At 32.2% G+C, this 20,836-nt stretch overlaps 5 protein-coding genes across 15 annotated transcripts; 2 read left to right on the forward strand and 3 right to left on the reverse strand.

The window, feature by feature from the left end:
• Positions 1-668: 668 nt before the first annotated feature.
• LOC130899308 (UBA-like domain-containing protein 2-A) lies at positions 669-3,480 on the reverse strand. The gene is made up of 3 exons (XM_057809160.1): positions 3,232-3,480; positions 1,937-2,011; positions 669-1,077 (listed from the first exon to the last, which is right to left on the reverse strand). The coding sequence occupies exons 1-3, from the start codon at positions 3,340-3,342 to the stop codon at positions 895-897; spliced, it is 369 nt and encodes a 122-aa protein (XP_057665143.1). The 5' UTR covers positions 3,343-3,480; the 3' UTR covers positions 669-894.
• A 448-nt stretch (positions 3,481-3,928) lies between these two features.
• LOC130899354 (serine/arginine repetitive matrix protein 2-like) lies at positions 3,929-9,702 on the forward strand. Of its 10 annotated transcripts, none has more exons than XM_057809251.1 (12): positions 3,929-4,265; positions 4,698-5,051; positions 5,150-5,390; positions 5,447-5,850; positions 6,221-6,438; positions 6,495-6,822; positions 6,880-7,147; positions 7,206-7,443; positions 7,668-7,822; positions 8,727-8,911; positions 8,975-9,202; positions 9,259-9,702. In XM_057809251.1, exons 2-12 carry the CDS (start codon positions 4,703-4,705, stop codon positions 9,525-9,527), a joined length of 2,883 nt encoding a protein of 960 aa, XP_057665234.1. In that variant the 5' UTR covers positions 3,929-4,265; positions 4,698-4,702; the 3' UTR covers positions 9,528-9,702. The 10 variants fall into 10 exon arrangements, with proteins under 10 accessions (XP_057665234.1, XP_057665235.1, XP_057665239.1 ...); XM_057809252.1 differs by having other exon boundaries at positions 3,991-4,567; XM_057809256.1 differs by having other exon boundaries at positions 4,106-4,265; positions 8,975-9,196.
• A 39-nt stretch (positions 9,703-9,741) lies between these two features.
• Positions 9,742-12,583, reverse strand: LOC130899355 (tRNA N6-adenosine threonylcarbamoyltransferase). Its single transcript, XM_057809262.1, has 3 exons — positions 12,103-12,583; positions 11,673-12,034; positions 9,742-10,092 (listed from the first exon to the last, which is right to left on the reverse strand). The coding sequence occupies exons 1-3, from the start codon at positions 12,560-12,562 to the stop codon at positions 9,784-9,786; spliced, it is 1,131 nt and encodes a 376-aa protein (XP_057665245.1). The 5' UTR covers positions 12,563-12,583; the 3' UTR covers positions 9,742-9,783.
• Positions 12,584-12,742: 159 nt separating this feature from the next.
• On the forward strand, positions 12,743-18,129 carry LOC130899424 (N-alpha-acetyltransferase 60). Its single transcript, XM_057809354.1, has 5 exons — positions 12,743-12,919; positions 12,975-13,166; positions 14,384-14,692; positions 15,465-15,575; positions 15,819-18,129. Exons 1-5 carry the CDS (start codon positions 12,891-12,893, stop codon positions 15,949-15,951), a joined length of 774 nt encoding a protein of 257 aa, XP_057665337.1. The 5' UTR covers positions 12,743-12,890; the 3' UTR covers positions 15,952-18,129.
• Positions 18,115-20,253, reverse strand: LOC130899423 (methionine aminopeptidase 1D, mitochondrial). Of its 2 annotated transcripts, XR_009060025.1 has the most exons (6): positions 20,126-20,253; positions 19,850-20,072; positions 19,608-19,799; positions 19,289-19,550; positions 18,964-19,222; positions 18,115-18,513 (listed from the first exon to the last, which is right to left on the reverse strand). XR_009060025.1 is itself a non-coding variant. In XM_057809353.1 (5 exons), the coding sequence occupies exons 1-5, from the start codon at positions 20,179-20,181 to the stop codon at positions 19,032-19,034; spliced, it is 924 nt and encodes a 307-aa protein (XP_057665336.1). In that variant the 5' UTR covers positions 20,182-20,253; the 3' UTR covers positions 18,115-19,031. The 2 variants fall into 2 exon arrangements, 1 of the variants encoding a protein (XP_057665336.1); XM_057809353.1 differs by having other exon boundaries at positions 18,115-19,222.
• Positions 20,254-20,836: the final 583 nt, after the last annotated feature.

Here is a 20,836-nt window from a genome sequence, read left to right on the forward strand (position 1 = left end):
ATAGTGACGAAACTGTGAACGAAACGAGGATTCGGACGATAATAGTGACGAAACTGTGAACGAAACGAGGATTCGGACGATGATAGTGAAGAAACTGTGAACGAAACGAGGATTCGGACGATGATAGTGAAGAAACTGTGAACGAAACGAGGATTCGGACGATGATAGTGAAGAAACTGTGAATGAAACGAGGATTCGGACGATGATAGTGAAGAAACTGTGAACGAAACGAGGATTCGGACGATAATAGTGACGAAACTGTGAACGAAACGAGGATTCGGACGATGATAGTGACGAAACTGTGAACGAAACGAGGATTCGGACGATAATAGTGACGAAACTGTGAACGAAACGAGGATTCGGACGATAATAGTGACGAAACTGTGAACGAAACGAGGATTCGGACGATGATAGTGAAGAAACTGTGAACGAATTTGTTACATCGGCAGTATACGCTTACCGAGGCGACACGAGACCACACGAGCGCAAAAGTGTACACTCGGAGCGCCCGAAAGTACGCTTCGCAGATGTTTTCGGGCGATTAAATTTGATTATTGTCGATTTATACACGATGTCTCGACAATTTTCGTTTCGTACTCGTATCGTCTCGGTCGGCGTATAATAGATTTCCACCAAAATGAATGAACAAGAAAAACCCAAAAAACTGATTCGGTCATTAGCATTTTTATTATTTTCAAACAAAAACTTGTTCCAATAACCAATACAGAGAACGTTCTTTTCTTTTTTTCAACAAAATCCCTAACTAAAATATAATAACATATCTCAACAAATTTCACTAGCTTACATTTCCAATTTTTACATAAAGTTTTTACACTGAGCGTACTGCGATTTTGGAAGGATCCCAAGGACCCTCGCATCGACTGGCACTATATCTTATCGTTGTTGGTGAATTACCGGTTGAGGGGAGCGTCGCGATTGAGATGGTAGAGGGACGCTACTACCACTCGGTTGATTTGTGGACGGACTGTTACCATTACCGGCTGATAGTTTGGAAAAAGCCAACAACGTATCGGGAAAATTTGGGGGAGTAGCTGGAGTATTACATGGCGTTATCACCTACAACAAAGTTTTTACTAATTACACAAGAATATAAATGAATTAGTCAGTTCCGATCCCCAAATCACTTTGTAAACCAATAAACGACAACGAAATCATGAAAAAATAACATTCGTGAGCAAAAAATCTCGAGATGGTATTCTGGATATAGTCCATTTTTTTCCCTGCTCCATCACCAAATTTTTGCTTCCACCGAAATGCCCCCAAACCATCCAGGAACCCCCTACAAAAGCCACGTTTTTCATGCAACACTGCGTGTATCTTTCTCCACGTCTCCAAGCAGACTTTGCTTTCGATTGTGAATATAACGGAGCCCCATTGGTCGTCAATCCAATTATCTTGTTCTCTAACAAACGGTAGATGGGCTGCGGTTAATTTGGGGCCAGTAGTTGGTCTTTTTTGGCTCAAAATTAACTGTTTTAAGTCTTCTTCTGATTGTTCAGCCACTCCTCTGAGCTCTTGTTGGATTTGAACACCTGTGAGGTTCTAATTTCATCAGATGTGCACCTTTTTCTTCCGGAACTGCGTTTTCGATGAAAGTTACAGCTTGAGCAGCTTTATCACTTGTGGATTGACTGAGAAAAATTCAATTTTGTGTTCAGTTTCTTTGTCAGTATCTTGCGACTGCAGGGGGTGTCGTTTGAGTTTGATTTTTTTTTGCTCACGAGTGTATATACTGTAAACACTAGTAAATACAAGTTTAATCTGATTCCCAAACCGCTTTAAATCAATTTAAAATTGTTTTAACCGCATATTTTTACAAATTTTTACATTTTCAAAAAGATTAATTAGTAAAAAGGATCAAAATGATAAGATTATTGGTTATAGTATATTTAAAATAGAAATAAAATTTATTTACCTGACCGAAATGTGTTGAAGCTCCAGGTGGGCATGATGGTAAAGCTGCATCTTGAAAAAATATACTCAACGCTGTCTAAAATTAATGAATATTTAACAATATCTAACAATTCTTGTATATATATTAGGGTAATTCATTTCCGTAACCTATTTGTTTTTTTCGGTGCTGAAAATATTAATTTACATATAGAAAAAAAATTCTAACCAAGTTTTAGCTCTTGATATCAATTTTAAATACTAAAGCAACTTCGAAGAGCATAAAATTCCCCTCAAGGAACATCAAACTGATTTGCATTATTTCCAAAAGTGAGTAAGTATGAGAAATTTGAAAAAAAATATATTTCGAATGCTAAAACTTTATATGCAAATTGTAAGTACTCAAAATTGATATTAAGAGCTCAAATTTGGTGAGATATTTTTTTCTACATGTAGATTAATATTTTGCTTGTGCACCGAAAACAAAAAAATCACCCTATATATATAATCTGAATCTCGGCTTCAACGATTTTCATAAAATTTAGTATACAGGGGGTTTCGGGGGCGATAAATCGATCTAGCTAGTATTCATTTCAATGTCATTTTATTTAATCAACTTTATCGATAATCAATAACATTTTTTTTGGAAGAAAAATAAAATAATACGAAAAAGATGGCATAGGGTATATATAATATATCAAAATTTAGCGGGAAAAACTGGTTAAGTATTAGAAATCATGAATTGTATTGCCTACCCTAAAATGGAATGTGGGAATTTCCAATTACTTAAAATACAAATCTATTATCAACTTTCTAAACCGTTAAACGAGTTTCAGATTTGTCGATTTGATGATTCATATACTAAATAACCCCCAAGAAAGTCATATTTAAAATAATTGAGATAGTAAAAATACAATTGAAATTTGAAATAATATTGCGGGTATTTTTTTGGGATTACATCATCACAAAGTTCATATACGTAAATATACATAAGCTACTGTTGAATATGAAGTAAACAAAAAGATAAATAAGGTATCGAAAAACCAAAACAAAAAATCTGATAAATAGGTTATCCCACTACTCTGTATTTTTGAATAGTTCTACGAAACCGGATTAAAATTGAAATTTATCCAAACACAAAGTATTATAATGTTTATATTCCGCTAAAGCGTGACCTTGAAACGCAAACAGTCAATAAACGGCCACGGGCTGAGAGCACAGACGGAAAGACGACGCAAGGGGAGAAGGTGTTATTAAACACATAACATCCGCCATTTTCGTTCACACGATAATGTTTGTTTACAAAATGTCGATAATTACCTCGAATTGCCAATGTGCTGATTGTAAAATTTGTTTGGCTTGATCGTGTGCGCATCCTGCCGCTACAACAAACTGATTTATCATTACTTGCTCTCTTAAAGGTGCATCCATTTTAAAAATCTTGTTAAGACCGCAACAGACTACACTCGTTTTCAAATCTACAAGCACTCCACTAATGGCACTACGTTGTCTCCTTCTTTTTCTTCGTCGCTTTTTGTCCCTCTCTTTCTCAAGGCAACAAGTATTTATGAATGACGTCAAGAATAAGCGAATAACTGGTCACCAGATAAACCCAACGTTGCCGAGCTTATCTACTTTTCCATTATTCTCAAAAAAACTAATTTATAAGTTTGAATTCAAAATAATGACTATAGTAAAGTATTAAATTAAAAAATAATTAAACAAGATTGTAACTGTATGCAAGAATTATACGAAGACGTCCTTTCAAAAATGCTTGTCATCACACATACATATTTTTATAAAGCTATTTTCAGTGTTTTAATATTCCTGACAGAATAGTAATTACACTTCTAGTTACCTTCTAACTAGCTAAAAGCAGTCCAACTTTTTTTAAATAAAAGTGACATAATATTTGATTGACGTTTAAAGGGTGTGTTAACTCGTGTTATAGGTAAAGTGTAATGATTACGAATAATTACTATTTTAATACTAGACAACACTGGAAAGAGAGGGGTACGTACACAGTTGCCACATTCGATAAAATAAACAACTTATAATGTATTAATAAATAAATTTTGTATTATTTTAATAGTACATTTTAATCGGATATTTATTTTTATAGGTTAAAAATGAGTAATAGTATCAATGTTTCTAAATAAATTGACGTTTGATACAAAATTTGAGATGGATTAAAATTTATTGACGATATATTTGACAACGTCGTAACGGTACGCCATGTCTTTCCTGTAATCCTCCATCATTGTAGACATCTACGGAAATATTTTGATTTGGCAAAATTAAATACCAAACCTAGAGAAAATCGTATTCAACAGGAGTATTACGAAGTCAATAAGGTAAGAGTCAAGTCCGTGAAGTACAAAAGTGGTAATAACAGTTTCTTTTCTTCCAAAGATTGTGTTATGTATAATTACAGTTAAGTTGATGCCAGTAGTACATGGTTATTATTTCAATAGTTCGTATCAAGTATAATGTCGCGAAAGACTATTAGTAGTTTGTGTTGTGAGTCTCGAAGTTAAAGTCCGGGTTTAAGTCAAATAAGTTAGTAGTTTGGAATTAAAAATATTTAATGAAGAAGCAAAATGTTGTATCTCAACAGTGCCTTTATGGTAATGAAGGATTATACGTCTGTCCGAAGGTAAGACTGAAGTAACAACGGTCTCAAAAGAATTACGTTAACCAGAAGTGCTTAAAACTGCTCCAGTTAAATCGGTTCAAATTATGTGGTCTTTACGTGAACTAACTTAAAGTTTTTTTTATGTTCTCAGTTTCAATGGATTCCGAAGAATCGCGCGAGGCTTCCTCTGGAAGCGAAAGCGAAGATAATAAGGGCCGTCAAAGTCGTTCTAGTAAGAAATCAGAGGGAGATTCATACAAATCACGATCATCATCAAGATCTTCAACTCCTGGAAGTAGAGCCCATTCTGCTTCTTCTCAAAGTTCAACTGGAAGTAAAAGTAGACCACCATCTCCAGAAGCAAGAGTCCATTCTAGATCTTCTCGTAGATCTCAAGTTTCTCATTCTAGCAGGAGTAGGTCTCCAGTAGATAATATAAACCAAAAAGAAATCAGATCACCTTATTCTGACTCAGCAAAAGCTAGATCTCCACAGATTAATAAAGGTAAATCATTTGTTTGTTGTAAAATTATGTTGTCTTCTTAGGTTTTGTGTTTGCTACATTTAATAATTAATAAAAACGAAAATTACATTATTTGTTAGCTGGACCACGATCGCCCAGTTCCTCGTCTCGATCATCAGATGACGAAAGACCAAAATCCCCAGAACCTGAAGCAGATAAACCAGAAGAACCACCTCAAAATAATCCAAAGTCACCAAGTCTCGAAAAAGAATCTTCACACCCACCCAGATCGCCATCACCACAAAGTTCATTTCGAAGCAGCTCTCCAGGATCTCCAGAGAGAAATTCTGATCATTTTGACAAAAATAATGAGAATATTAGGTAAATATTTGTGGTTCTATTAAATTTTTGTTTTAATTCTATTAAAAATTAATTAGAAGCCCCAAGAAACCTAGAAGTCCTTCACCTCAAAGCTCCAATCGAAGTAGCTCGCTAGGATCGCCAAGAAGAGACAATAACTTTGATATTCAAAGAGGTTCTAGAAGCGGTGATCGGCAGGCAGTGAAAGGACCAAAATCTCCTATTTCTTCACGTAGTAGCTCCCCAGGGTCTAGAAAATCGTTGAAAAATGATGGTAATTTGTCAGGGCATAGTGATAGTAGTTCAAAATCCAGTAGACAATCTAGAAAATCTCGTTCTTCAAGAGGATCCAGAGGGTCAATACGACATAGAAGGCAAAGAGACTCTTCGGATTCAAGTGATAGCAGCGTAGATTCTTCAAGTAGAAAGAATAAGAATATTAGTAAACTGGATGATATACAACCTGAAGAAATTTCTGATGGTAAGTTACACATATTCAACTTTAAACTGTTTTAAGTTTGCAAAAATTTATATTCACCTAAGTTCTAACACTGAATAGCAACAAAATGTATACTTGATAAAAATTAGAACTTGAACAACATAATGACAAAAATTAGAAATTGAGCAATATAATGACAAACATTAGAACTTAAAGAACATAATGACAAAAGTTAGGACTTGAGCAACATAATAACAAAAATTAGGACATAGACAACATAATGACAAAAATTAGAAGTCAAATAACACGATAATTTTTAATTTGTTTCAGTTTTCTAATGAGTATTTGTATAAACATAGAATCACTATTTTTTGCGCTACAATGTTTAAATAAATAATTTTCGGTTGTGCAGGAGACATTGAATCTGATCATGACAAGGAAGATAAAGTGAAACCTAATAATACGGTTAAGAGAGAAATTAATATTTCTCATGAAGATCTTTCTGATGTATCCGATTTGGAAGATTCTCTGGGAGGTCATTCCGATGAAGATGCTAAATCTGACAATAAAATTAATAGTTCTGAACAAAGACAGGATTCAATTCGAACACCTTCTCCAGAACATAAAAAGGTAATGTGCAATAAAAGGATCTGTTGGTGGGATGTTTGATTCCGATTATTTTATAGATGAATGAAAAACAATCTAGAACTGAAGAAGGGGAGGAACAATTAGATTTCGAAGCTGAAGACGGCGAATGCGAAGGGGAAAATACCAAAGAAAAAGATGAACATGGCGAAGTGAATAAAATTGACGATCCGGAAAAAGTTGAAGCATCTGAAAAAGATAAAAAAGAGGAAGTAGAAAAGGAGGAATTAGAAGAAGGAGAAGTAACAGATGAAGATGATGCCAGACCAGAAGAAACAGAACCGAGACCTGTTTGCCGATTTTTTTCTAGAGGACAATGTACTTGGGGTGCCAGTTGTAGATTTTTACATCCAGGAGTCACAGATAAGGGTAATTTTTTAAGAAACAATTATTCAACAGGTTATAAACTTATTATTTCAATCACAGGTAATTATACAATGTTTGAAATGATTAGACCTGTAGTACCAGGTGAATATAGAGACGAGAGAATGTTTGGAGGTAAAACCGAAGCTCCTGTCATAGAAACCGCTTGGGAAAGAGGTTTAAGAACTGCCAAAGAGATGGTTAGAAAATCGATGAAACGAAAGGAACAAGACATCGATTTTGAAGAAAAGAAAATGAATTTGAGTTTAGCACAAGAAGAATTTGACAAAGAAAACGGATACTACGGAAGAATGTCTTCACCAGAACCGAGGTGATATATCCTAATGTTTTCTTAGGTTATCAATGGTTTTATCTTTGTATGTTTATAGATATGTTCGACATGTTGAATATCCTATAGTTAGACCGCCTCCTGAAGAATACTACGGACGCAGACAGGTTGTTTACGAACAGGATTATATGCCTCCACCCCGAGAACGTGTTAGATCATATAGGGAATTACCTAGTCATCGTATGCCCGATTATTATAGTAATAAATATGATGAGGAACCGCCTCATCCGAGTGTTGCTAGTAGTTCCACTAAGAGAGTGGTTAAACCGAAACGAGAGGTAAGTTACCACTAAGCGTTTTGCCTTTTCAGATGTCTTATACAAGTTTCATCCACTATCTTCTGTCTCTTGCCATTTCCATAAATTATTTTTTTGGTCCTTGATTGGTTGCATTTTTTTAACAACTTGCTCATTATAGGAAGCAGATTGTAATAAATTCGAAATTATTTTTTAATTTTGTTGGGGGATGTAAAATATTTAATAGGATATCCTTATATTTTAAGGTAATTGTACAACGGGTGGAAAGTGAACGGCAGCCTTCCGGTCGAGGAGATGAATGGTCAGATCCTTGGATGAGATCAAAAGATCAAGGTAGACGAAAGGAAACGTCTGGAAGAAAAAGATCCTACAGTTCAGGGTCCTCGTATTCATCCAGCAGGTTTGTAAAATTTCAAATCAATTCCACAATATTTTAAAATGTATCACAAACATAAATCTTTGTATTAATTTTAAAGTTTGACAACGTTGTTTATCAGTGTACGAATAATAAGTATATATGTTGAATAAACAGGGTGTTTTTGAAACTTATTTAAACTTAATTTAACAATATTCAGGTGATTACCCATTTAAAATTATAATATAACTTTCCTTTAACAAAATTGTTATTTTTTTGTTAAACCTCTATGATTTTAAATGACTAACCATAAGTATGTTTTCAAATTAGTAATTATAATAAACTCTTTTCGAGATTTTATTTTATATAATCAAAATTTACTCTAGGTCCCTGTAATTTTTGTCACAGTCACTTTAGATTGTCAATTCATGTGTCTATTATATCATTTGATGTAACTTGAAGCATAATCTTTGACATTTTTTTTTTCATTTGTATATAAACAGCAATCGGAATAAAAAATTTCATTGGCTGGGGTAGAAGTCAATATTTTATCAATGGCAAGATATGGGCTCTTCTGGTGAAGGGATCTCTTATATTTCATTCAAAATCTCTAAATATTGGGGTACTTCAATAATACCTATTTTCTAATGGGTTAGTACTTACTCTTTTCATGCTGTGGTTAAACAGCTCTGTCAGCTCAACTTTACAGTTTCACAATTGTATGCCAAGTATTCCATTATTTCTTTGTCATCTATATTATCATCAGGTGTAAAAACTTATTTTGCAAGTATTGATCCTTGCTCGGGGTCCTGAAGTGGGTGTTTGTTTTCGAACGAGGGTGGTTTATTTGTAGCTTTGATTGATTTGACATAAATGTGAATATGTGAATAAATTTCATTTTTTATTTTGAAAACTGTGTTCGTGTATGTATAACTTGTAGTTTTTCTAGAAGTTCAACGGATTCAAGCAAGAGTTCGTATAGATCAAGATCGAGATCCCTTCGTAGACATAGATCGAGATCACATAAAGGAAAACCAGTTTCTCCGTCAGTTATAGTATCGGAAAGGAAAGCTGCGAACGAAAGAGCTGCTTTAATGAACCCACCAGCGCCAAAGAGAAGAGCGCCGTCACCAGGTTAGTAAATAGTATTAGTTTATTTAAATTTTAGATATTTCATGTATTTTTTTTTTCTTCGAGGTATGATGAGGCTAAACGCATCTGCTAATCCACCTGCGCCTTCTAGAGACGATGCTTTAAGTAGGAGTAGAAGTAAATTGGCCGTAGCAGCAGCTTTAGCTAGAGTTAGAGGTCGTAAATCATCTAGATCATCATCGGGAAGCTCTTCTGGAAGTTCGAGCGATTCGGATTCGTCGGAATCTAGTAGCTCGAGCAGCAGAGAAAACAGTCCGCCTGTTAGAAGTCCGGGTAAAAATTGAAACATTTTTGACAGATAAATAAAATATATATTTTTTATTTTGTAGCAGTAGATCTGGTGAAAGCTATGGATGCTTTGAAAGGAGGCGCTCTCGAGAAAAAACAGATCAAATTGAATCTAAAAAATCCTGTGGGGGTAAAGAAATCGGAGCAGTCTCGAAATATAGAACCTCCGGTTGCTAAAAAACGACCAGCTAGTTCTCCTCCTCCGAGTGATTCGAAATCTAAGAAGACAACTTCTAGGAGGGAGGAATTGTTGAAGCAATTGAAAGCCGTCGAGGATGCTATTGCTAAAAAGAGATCAAAAGTTATTTAAGTATTGTTTGGAGATTATTGGGATCTCCTTTTATATCTAAGCATCAATGTTTTTTTCATTCGTTTTGTATAAAGTTATGTGCAGTAGAGAAAACTTTTTTACGTTAGATCGAACCTAGTTTTAATGTTTTATTCAATTCAATTATACAATTTTTTCGTCAATTATATAGTAGAAATCTTGTTTTATTGACCCTTTACCCAAAATAAACGAAATAAAATTTTCAAGATTTTATTATACAAAATAATGAAATGTGCAATCAATCTTCTCTCCAAACTGTTTCAACTTCGTCTGTCCTATATCTCTGAGTAATAAAAGCGTCCTTCCACTTCATTCGAACACCTGCTGCGTGCATTTCGGCACCTGCATGTGCTATCATCACTCCATTATCGATACAGAATCTTTCATCAGTTGCAAATAATTGCGCACCTCTTTCTTTGCACATTATATCCATCATTTCTTGAAGTCTCAAATTACATCCTACACCTCCGACTATAAGGACTTCTTTCGAATTGCAATGGGCTAAAGCACGTTCTGTAGTTTCCACCAACATAGCAAATATAGTTTCCTAAAACATACTGATCTTTGATTGGCTATTTATTAACTTGAATTAAGTATTTACAAAGGATCAATTAGTGAATTAGTAGCTCACTGGCTGAGGAAATCAGGAATCAATCCTGTGAATATCAATTTAAATGATGATCTACTCAAAGTATTTATTTATTATACCAAAAGATCTTCCATTATTTATCTAACAGTAAAAGCATTTTGAATTTTTTCATAAACATACGAGGGTTATCTAAAAAAGTTTCTAATTTGATATATAAATATGCATTTTTTTGAATCAAACGTTATAGCTTCCTTTTATGTTGATACATTTATCAGTGCAGCTTTTTTAAACCTTTCTAAATGATAGTTTCAGTCTCTTTGGAAAATTGAGGTTAATGTATACTATCATTTACCAGTTTGATAAACAAATATGTTCTTTAGGGGAAATTTTCAGGTTAGGATGCTAAACAAATGACTAGAAGGCCAGGTCTTGAAAATATGGTGCTGATAATTCAAAATTTTTATAGTGGGTTTTAGTTTTTGCTAATTTCACAATATCTGGGTCCAGAACTGCACTAATTTTGTATTTAGTCTTTTAATAATCTCATTTGAGCTCTGAACCAGAAGTTCTTTCTTCTAACACCTAATTTCAATACACTGGGGTTCAATTTATTAATAAAGAAATCAAGGATTAGAAAACTTTCACTAACCGTTGGGTAATTCTTTCCATCAGTTGGAATATAACCTGTTATTTTGGTCAGACAACTTCAATTTCTACAAATCAGAGTCAAGAACTTCACGAATTATGTCAACAGTCTTTTAATTAGGATGACCATCTTGATACCTTCGATCTTAAAATCTTCTGAGATCTGTTTCAAAATTTCTTGCTTCTTCCAATAACTAATACATTGGGGTTCAAACTTTTATTAAAGACATTGCTGGGACATTGTGTAATTCAACTCTTATAGCTCTTCACATAAATAATCAGGAATGTCTGGCTCGGGGTATTATAAAATTCCATTGAACTGACTAAAGGTATACACTCAATTTCTTCTTCTGATACTAATTTGCAACCCATTGGATAGATTATAAAACTATTATTCTGTTCGAGGAGTCCAATCACCAAGTAGATACATGCTGGGACTTCCTATTTACATTACTTCTAATAAAGAGTAGAAATTTGCTGTGAGGAGAATTAAACTTCACCAAATAAGGGCCTCATCAATAATAATTATGTTTTTATTAAGTTTTGGTAAGATCTAAGCTCAGTCTTTCAGTTCATTTCTAAGCTACACCACCAACAGTTCATTAAATTTCTTGCCAGAACTTTATTTTTCTTCTGATACTAGCTATCTGTTCAAACGAACTATTATTCTATTCGAGGTGCCCTTTGCACCAATATTTCTTCTGGGATAGCAATTTGCAACACATTGGGTGTTTTAACTATTTGATTTCTTTTTCTTCGTGTGGGGTGCTGCTTTTATATCCAATTTAAAGTCCTCTTCAGAAAATTTTAATAACAGTTACGAATATTTGATAACTTCATAATCATATATGCAAAGTAACAGTCTAATTACTATAAATGATATATGTAAATACCTGTAGAGAAAAACACAGATCTTCAGGTGTGTATCCTTCTTGTAGAAGACGTTTGGTCTTTTCTTCCATAAATGACAATATTCCAGAAAAGCTAACATCCATTCCTTTTACACAATATGGCAGTTGAACAAATTTAGAGCCTTTTTTGGCTAATTGTTCAATATTGTAACCTGGACTAGGGTCATTAGATATTTTTAATACCCTAGCAAATCTATCTAAGCAATTACCTACTGCTATGTCAATAGTTTCTCCAAAAATTCGATACCTTTTCCTAGCGTATGCTATAATTTGTGTATTTCCACCGCTAACGTATAATACTGTAGGGTTTTTGGCTCCCGTTATTAATCTCCCCATTTCAATATCTAACATAATGTTAAGAAATCCCCTAATAGGTTAAACGTATATAAAGTTAAATTAATTCAAAGGATACGTCCAATACAATGATTTACACCAAGAAGAGGTTTATTCCATAATTGTGCTATAGTTCGAGCTACTACTGCGACAACTGCTAATGGTGCACCCATTCCGGGCCCTTTTGTGTAGCATATCAAATCAACATCCTCAATTTTCACTTTAGATTCTTCTAATGCTTCTTTTAAAACTACTAATATAAAGTTTCGGTGATGTTGAGCGGTCTCTTTGGGTAAAAAACCTTCTCCTGGAGGTGTTATAAACGTTCTTCGACAATTTGCTAATATATTACCATCTTTTACTACTCCTATTGCTAATTTATTAGCGCTTCCTTCAAATCCCACAGCTAAAACCATTATTAAGAAATTTGAATATTTGGTGTCGAAACATAACCTTAAATCATAACCAACGTTGTCAGCTAAGTGTAAAATACTAGTAAAAGAACGGCAACGTAGCTGTTTTATAAAACAGGAATCCATATAACGAACACAAAAAGTTACTTTATATTTGCATAAACTAAACTTTTCATTATAAATTACAATATATTCTGATTCGTGGTGTTTTTTTTTTAATTTCAAGATCAGTCTCTAATAACTCCTAGTTATGTATTTAAATCCTTTTGTGAACTTCAAAATACTATCAGTGAAATGAATATTGATATAGAATGAACTGACAGTTGGCAACTGTCAATTTTAGGCTACTTAATTTAATATCAAAATAGTTATTATGACAAAATATTATCAATCATCAAAATTTTTCTGTTTAATAATGGAAGAAAAATTTAATTACGTTCGGTAGGTGTATTAAATGATGTCACAAATGGCAGACATTAACTGGTATGTACATAACCTCATAAAAATTGAAGAAAATCATTCAAATATATACAAATAGGTACCAATCTAATGGGAAATGTTCTAATGGGTCGTCTAACAACGAAAAAATGATTTCATTATACTCTTTAGCTGACGTACAATTAAGGTTTTTATGTCCCGACGACTTGGACGAAGTTAGAGCCCTTTGTCAAGAATGGTTTCCCATTGAGTACCCTTTTTATTGGTATGAACAAATTACTTCTGGTAATGGGTAAGTACTTAGTCACATTTAATTATAAAGTCAATTAAATCGCTTTATCAGTTGTGATTATTTTCAATTAATAAACTTTATTTATTATAACTGATATTAATCACTGAATCATTTAATCTGATTTAGCAATTATAGATCTGATTAGCTGGTATTTAAACCTGATTATATCGAAGTACTATTTATTTCAGTTCTTTTGAAAATATATAGCAATAGTTGATTTCTAAATTTGTAATAATAATTTAAGCACATAATAAATAATGAATGTAATGTAATTGACCTCGAATATCCTCCATTAGCGATATAATTAGTTTGCAGTAATAATATTCTTGGTATACAAATATGTAATTTAGAACTAGTGGTACTGATAATTTAGATATTTACACATATTTATTTTGTAATTCTGTTATGTAATATGAAATTGGGAAGCTAGGGTCGATGTTTTATCAAAAAGCATGACTAATTATTCCTCACCTACAATCGTATTACTTTCCTTTAACATTAATGTTTTTATTTAAAAGTACTACCCCGAGATTAGTGAATTATCAGAAAAATAAATATCTAATCACGTTATTGAGTTCAGTTTCAGTCTAAGTAAACTGATAATTTTTTTTCCTAATTTGATAATAGTTGATGTATTATTTGCTGTTGATTGTAACTAAAGTCAATCGAGGATCAATAATAGTGATTTATTTGCGAGTTTATTTGGTATTATCTTCAAAATATCAGTGGAAATTATTTAAATTTAATACATAGTGACGAAATGGCGCCTACAACCTTAATAATAATAATAATAAAGGTTTGGAGGCATACATATACAGATAGAAAAATGGACTGCAATACTAAATAATGGAATGCGATGTTCTGTGACCTTATGACAGTTTTTTCATACAAACCCCAATTTAAAAGGAGTATTTGAATAAAAAAAAAGAAAAATTAGTAGGGGTACTACCACTAAACACGTACAGGTCTAGTATAGTATACAGGTGCTTTTGAAAGTTTTTCTTTCGGTAAATAATTTCTTTGATTATCTTTGCAACTTTTTGTACCATAATTTTATGAAATATCACCCAGTTTTTCAAAAGTATTGTGTATACAGAATGGGGATTTGAAATAACACAATAAATTGTTGTTTTTAAGTAATATAAGTGTTAAGTTTCGAAATAAACACAGAGTATATATCGAAGAAATTATAATTCTGTAAATTGTTGTGATTAAAGAAAATTTTATTCGCTGGCCGCCGTCTACGATCAACAAATCATCGGTCTCATTGTCGCCAAAATTAAACCCTATACGAATTTAAATGAAGAAGACAAAGGAATCCTTGCGAAATCATTGTCTGATTGTGATATAGCATACATTTTATCACTTGGAGTATTAAAAGAATATCGAAGGAATGGAATTGCATCTCTGTTGTTAGATTCATTGCTTAAACATCTCATAACACCGGAACGAAAAAGAGTCAAAGCCGTGTTTTTGCATGTATTGACAACGAATTCAGCTGCCATTTTGTTTTACGAACAGAAAAAGTGAGTAGAATTTTTATTAAACACACTATATATATATATATTTTGATCACATTAACATTATTAAATTAAATTGAAATATTTTTTATTCCTATTGCTTTTTTATTATTTTATTAATTGCTTTAATAATTCTTTTCAAGATGTTTTTTTATTCAATTTTTTATCTGTGGAAGAATTTTCCACATATAAGTCCTAAGGGGATATTAATTAGTCGATTAATTTTTTTTAATGCAATCAAGGGTAGGTTTTTGCTGTTTTATATATTTAATTATCTGCAAAAGCTATTCATCGACTTCAAACAAGCATTTGACAGTTTGAAAAGGGGACAATTATAACATGGGAAAACTAAAAGCACCCCAAAAGTTTGGTGACCTAAATTCTAGGGGAAGGGCAATGACAAAAGAAGTACCATCTGAGATATTTGAATTAAATGCTGGGGTAGGGCAAGATGATGGACTCAAATGATGCCGAACATACGTTCTTCGTGTGTAACCACTGGAGGGGTTTGAGGGAGGACGTAGAGGAGGCTGTTGGTAGCCTAAACCCTGACAATATCGTCCAGCTGTGGTTAGGTTCTGATCCTGATATATGACAATAGTTCCTGGTTGGACGGAGATGACAGAAGATGGCGGTTTAGTGGGTAGGCTACGGAAATCCCACATATCCATCAGCTCATCTGAACTATTATTAAAAATTAAATTAGAAACATCTTGAAACGAATTATACTACTTCTGTAGTGTCGTTTGTACTTTATTTATTGATTATTTATTTTCAGATTTAGATTACATAGTTTTTTACCTTATTACTATTCTATTAAAGGAAAATGTAAAGATGGTTTTATGTATGTATTATACATAAACGGAGGACATCCGCCTTGGACTATATAATATCCTTTTTAAACATTATTAGCCCTATGGCTTAAAAAACGTTCTTAGATTGTACGTGGTTACACCACTAGAGGACAGCAGAGGAGGCAGCTCGTAGTTTTACTATAATTGGATAGATGGCGTTGTAAAACAATGGAACTATAATTGTCATTTTCTTTTTGAGGTTATTCGGTTAAGTTTGAAGTTTTATTTAACGGTATCGAATTATTTGGGATAAAATTTTTTTCCTTAACACTGCTTACCGATTATATACAATTTATGTGTAGCAAAGTTATGAATGGGGTTGGTCTTTTTCCTTGGATGGTACTACAGCTAAATAGGGCGCTGCATTGGGTATGGAAAGAAGATAAACGAGATTCGCAAGGGAATCACTAGAGAAATTGAAAAAACTAGTCCTAAACGCGCACTATGCGCCGAAAAATCAAATATTTTCGGTACATTTTGTGTAAAAACGATTTGTTATAAAGTTTTTGTACGAGATATTTATATAAAGTTAGTTTTATATTTTCGTTATTTAATTTTATAAATATTCTTTAGGTTTATCGATTTTGGATTCGTTTTAGTAAATTTGAGGTTATGTATCAATCAGTATTATGCTAAAAATACCGAAAATTCACGTTTGAAAAACGTAAAATTGATTGTGATGATTAACTAATTGAATTCGCGCCATTAGCTCGTCATATCTAAAGCGGGTTCTACACTCGCCGGCGAACAGATTCGTTAGACGATCGTTTTTATGCTCGTCGCGAATAACTGCGAACAATCAGCGAATATTCGCAAGCAAGCGAAACGGAACGCGATCCGATGCCGGCGGCGCGGGTGCAAAACCCGCTTAAGATAATGGCGTAGCAAAATAACAATCCGAAAAAAAATATTTGAAGAATCACTTTTTTCAAAATATCTCGAAAACGTGGAAAGTTATAAAAAAAAGTTTCAAACGAAAAATGTAGGTTATAAAATTATCTATAAAATCGTTCTTAATCATTTTCGACGTATCTGCAATAAAAACCGAGATATTCGCAAAAAACTGTTATAGCAGAACGCGTCCTCGTGTTCATTACACATCATGATGTGAATGTGAAAGTTTTAATTTGTGGAATTGTGGCAATCAAACACCACTCTTTTTGATATATATTCCGAGCTTTCGAATATTGAGTATCCATCATCGGAGATACTACAATTATAGTTAAAATTTCAGTCAATTTGATGATTTCAATAGGTTTTAAAAAGGGAACATAATTTTAAGACACAATACTCTATTTTGATATACTTTTATAAATATTTTTACATGTTACTTTGGTTATAATACAAAAATATTCGAAAGCTCGGAATATATATTGAAGAGTACACTTCAGTGTTTGATTTGCCACAATCTCACTAAAACTAGTTGACAGAAGACGTACAGATGCTAATTATTTGGTAATATCGCTCTTAGTTATGCAATTTTTTATATAAGAATCAAAAAAATGTCACCAATGTCTTTATATATTATATAATGTACAAAAAACTGCAACCTCACAACAATATTCATAAACCAAAGGTTTTTTTTTTTAATTTTCATAATTTTATTATATTATTTATGCATAGGGTGTACTAAACTGATTTGAATTTAAGGTTATTTTTTTTTCGGAATACATATTTTAAAGTTAGAACACACTATGCGGTATTTGTTATTACATTCAGCAGAATATACGATAAATTAATAAATAACTTGATTAATTTATATCCAACCGATGATATTCAACCCCAGACTGCAATCAACATCTTCATCCACCTGGACAAAGTCAGAAAAACACACACCGCTGACTTGAACCAGTGGTGGTATAACCGGTTCTTTATCTTTTTGGTGTTACATCGGTGTTGTTTTGTATAGAGTCTTTAAAATGTTTTAAAGGCAGCTTTTCTTTTTCTCATTTATATCCAACCGCTGATATTTAACCCTAGACTGCAATCAACATCTTCATCCACCTGGACAAAGTCAGAAAAACACACAGCGCTGATATGAACCAAGGGTGGTATAACCGGTTCTTCATTTTTTGTAATTATTAATTGAAATGTTGTTTCATCGGTGTTGTTTTGTATACAGAATGTTTATAGTGTCTCAAATGCAGCTTTTCTTTCTCTCAATTATATCCAGCAGATGATATTTCACCCCAGACAGTACCCACTTAGACAAAATCAGAAAAACACACACCGCTGATGTGAACCAGTGGTAGTATAACCGGTTCTTTATCTTTCGTAATTATTTGCTAATTCTGCTATGCTTTTGTTATGAAACGAGATGTTTCAAAGTAGTGGACAATCGTTGGGGGTGTTACACCCCTCCATTAATCATTTTTATTGAACTAAACTAGTTCTATATAATGTGATATATTTATTTTTCCGATCGTTGTTCTGCTGAATATCGAGTGTTTGTATTTTGAGTTTTTAAACGATTTAGATAATCAAATTTTGACAGGGATACTACCGTTTGTAAATTCTTTAAAGGATTATTGTATGAACACTTTCTCAGGTAAGGATATTCAACAAATAAATGCCTTATGTATCCGGAAAGTTTTATTTATTTCCCATTGATTACCACTCACCGAAAATGAAACAAAAGATACTACCAGAAAAAATTCAACAATCATATTTGAAAAATATTTAATTTTGGTATATTTTGGGACAAAATTGAGATGTAGTGCGTTTTGGAAATAAAAAAGCTTAACAATATGGTATCTGCACTATAATTTTAACCTTTTAATCTTTTTACTTTTTGTATTTTTTCTTGTCCAGCTCCCATCATAATTTTTAATTGTTTAGTCGCTTTCCAAATAATTACTATCGTTCATTATATCATTCTATACACTAATTGATTCATTTATTAATTTCTCTTTTTCTAGTCCTTCGATAGCCTTGGTTTCGTTTATTTATTGGCTTGATTGATACCCTTCATGTCTTAAAAATGGAAAAATTAATTTTTATTCGAGGATTCTTCAATATCAAACTAAAACAACTAAAAAAAATTATATTTCCAAATTTTGACCCTAATAGTTATAATATTGAACCTAAAATTGTTATAAAACAAATTATTTCATTAAATAAAAAGTACACAAGTTATTTCATATATAGTAATCCCCCCTATAACATGGAAGATTGGTTCCACTTTGTAAGAGTATAAATTTCCTTGGGTTTTTGTTTCCTTTTCACTTGTCATGGCTTTAATTAAATATTTTATTTTGAATTGAATTTTTACACCTTTTAACAAACTTCATGAAATAATTTACACACATGCAAAAATAATTATGAGCTGTACAAATCATATATTTTATAGTACAACAATATAATGTTGGACAGGTTATACTGTAATAATTAGTATGATATTGAAATAACTACATTCGTACTTACAATTAATAACAATACATTATTAGATACTCTCCGGATTGTTTGTAATCAAAACTAGACCACTTTTCATGTCATAGTGTTAAAATATCAACTCCATTTTCTGTGATAGCAACAGTGTGCTCAAATTGAGCAGTTCGAGCATTATCTACAGTAACAGCAGTCCAATTGTCATCTAAAATCTCTATTAATTCATCACCTTGTGTCAAAATAGGTTCAATTGTAAAAGTCATACCCGGTTCCATTTTACCAGGATAATTATTTCCTAATAGATAAAAGTCAATTTGCATTTTCTTATTTATCATGTTTCTAAATATGAGAAAAAACTTACTAATATGATAAATATCTGGTGGACCATGAAAATAATAACCAATTCCGTGCCCTATGAATGAAGGTATAACTTGAAATCCAAAGTTTTGAGCTGTTTCTTCAATACAAAATCCGATATCACGAAAATAAACTCCGGGTTTGCATATATTAATAGCCTCATTTAAACAGGCTTCTGTAGCTTCTACGAGTTGCTGTCCTTCGTTATCAACGTTACCGACTAAAAACGTCTTTGAACAATCTCCGTGGTAACCTTTATAAAACACCTTAAAAAATTATTGTGACAATTTTAAAATTTTATTTATAGACAAATATATATCTACTGTAACATCAACATTAATAATATCTCCGTCTTCTAGAGGTCTATCATCTGGAATACCATGACAAGCTACGTTATTCACAGATGTACAAACTGACTTGGGGAAATGGTTATAATTTAATGGTGAAGGATAAGAATCGTTTTCAATACAAGAATTGAATACAAATTGATCAATTTCATCAGTTTTCAAACCAACCTGGAAATTAAATTTACTAAAATCCTTAAAAAAAGAAATATTTATATCACCTTGATGATTTTTTCTACTTTATTCAAAATACTTGCTGCTAATTTACAGGAATCTCTCATTCCTAATAATTGAAGAGAATTTTTTAATTCTGGTTCAAGCGGTAGGTTTGTTTTATCGGGTATACCAGATGCAAAATAATTAGGTTTTTTAATATGATCTGGTACGGTTAATCTCGGAGATACAGTTCCCGGCATTACAATGTTATATCTACCGAAATTAGATCTACAAATAGGTAAATTCAGTCTATTATTATGATAAGTATATGTCTGAAATACTTTTTTCGTTTCCAAAAGAAATTTCTATGGCTAATTGTATATCGAGAACAATTCATTTTCGTTTATTTAAATAAATTATATAGAAGGAAATATAACCTCACATTTTTACATAAATATAACATTTCAAACGGTAGAGACACCTAGTTGTGTAAAGTTCAATTTAATATGCTTAAAATTATAGAAATTGTTCGTACCACTATTTAAAACAATTATTAAAAAAGAATTAAATAAATGCGAAATTATTTATACCATATTTTTATCAATATTTTAAGAAAAAATCATATGTAACGTTTATATTTATAAAAACAGTAATTGTTGCTTTGATTTGGTTGTTATTCTACAGCAGTTGCGCCATCTAGCAGGATTAAATTCAACCCGTCTAGAATTATAAAAAATGTTCGTACTTTAGATCTATTTCAAACATATGTCAAAAGAAGCTTAAATAAATGCGAAAATATTTAGAAAAAATCAAATATATGTTAAAACAATAATTATCGCTTTTAATTAGTTGCTTGCGAAAGCTGTGCCATCTACTAGGATTAAAATTAACCTTCTTAAAATTATAGAAATTGTTTGTGCTTGAAATCGGTATCTATTTGAAACAGACATCAAAAGAAACTTAAATAAATGCCATATTATTTGCAAAAATATATGTTGCTTTTATTTCGTTATTGTCTCCATATATGTAATTATTCCCTATGGACAGTTTAA

The sequence above is a fragment of the Diorhabda carinulata genome, chromosome 11 (assembly GCF_026250575.1).
Source record: "Diorhabda carinulata isolate Delta chromosome 11, icDioCari1.1, whole genome shotgun sequence".
In the NCBI taxonomy this organism is placed as follows: Eukaryota; Metazoa; Arthropoda; class Insecta; order Coleoptera; family Chrysomelidae; genus Diorhabda; species Diorhabda carinulata.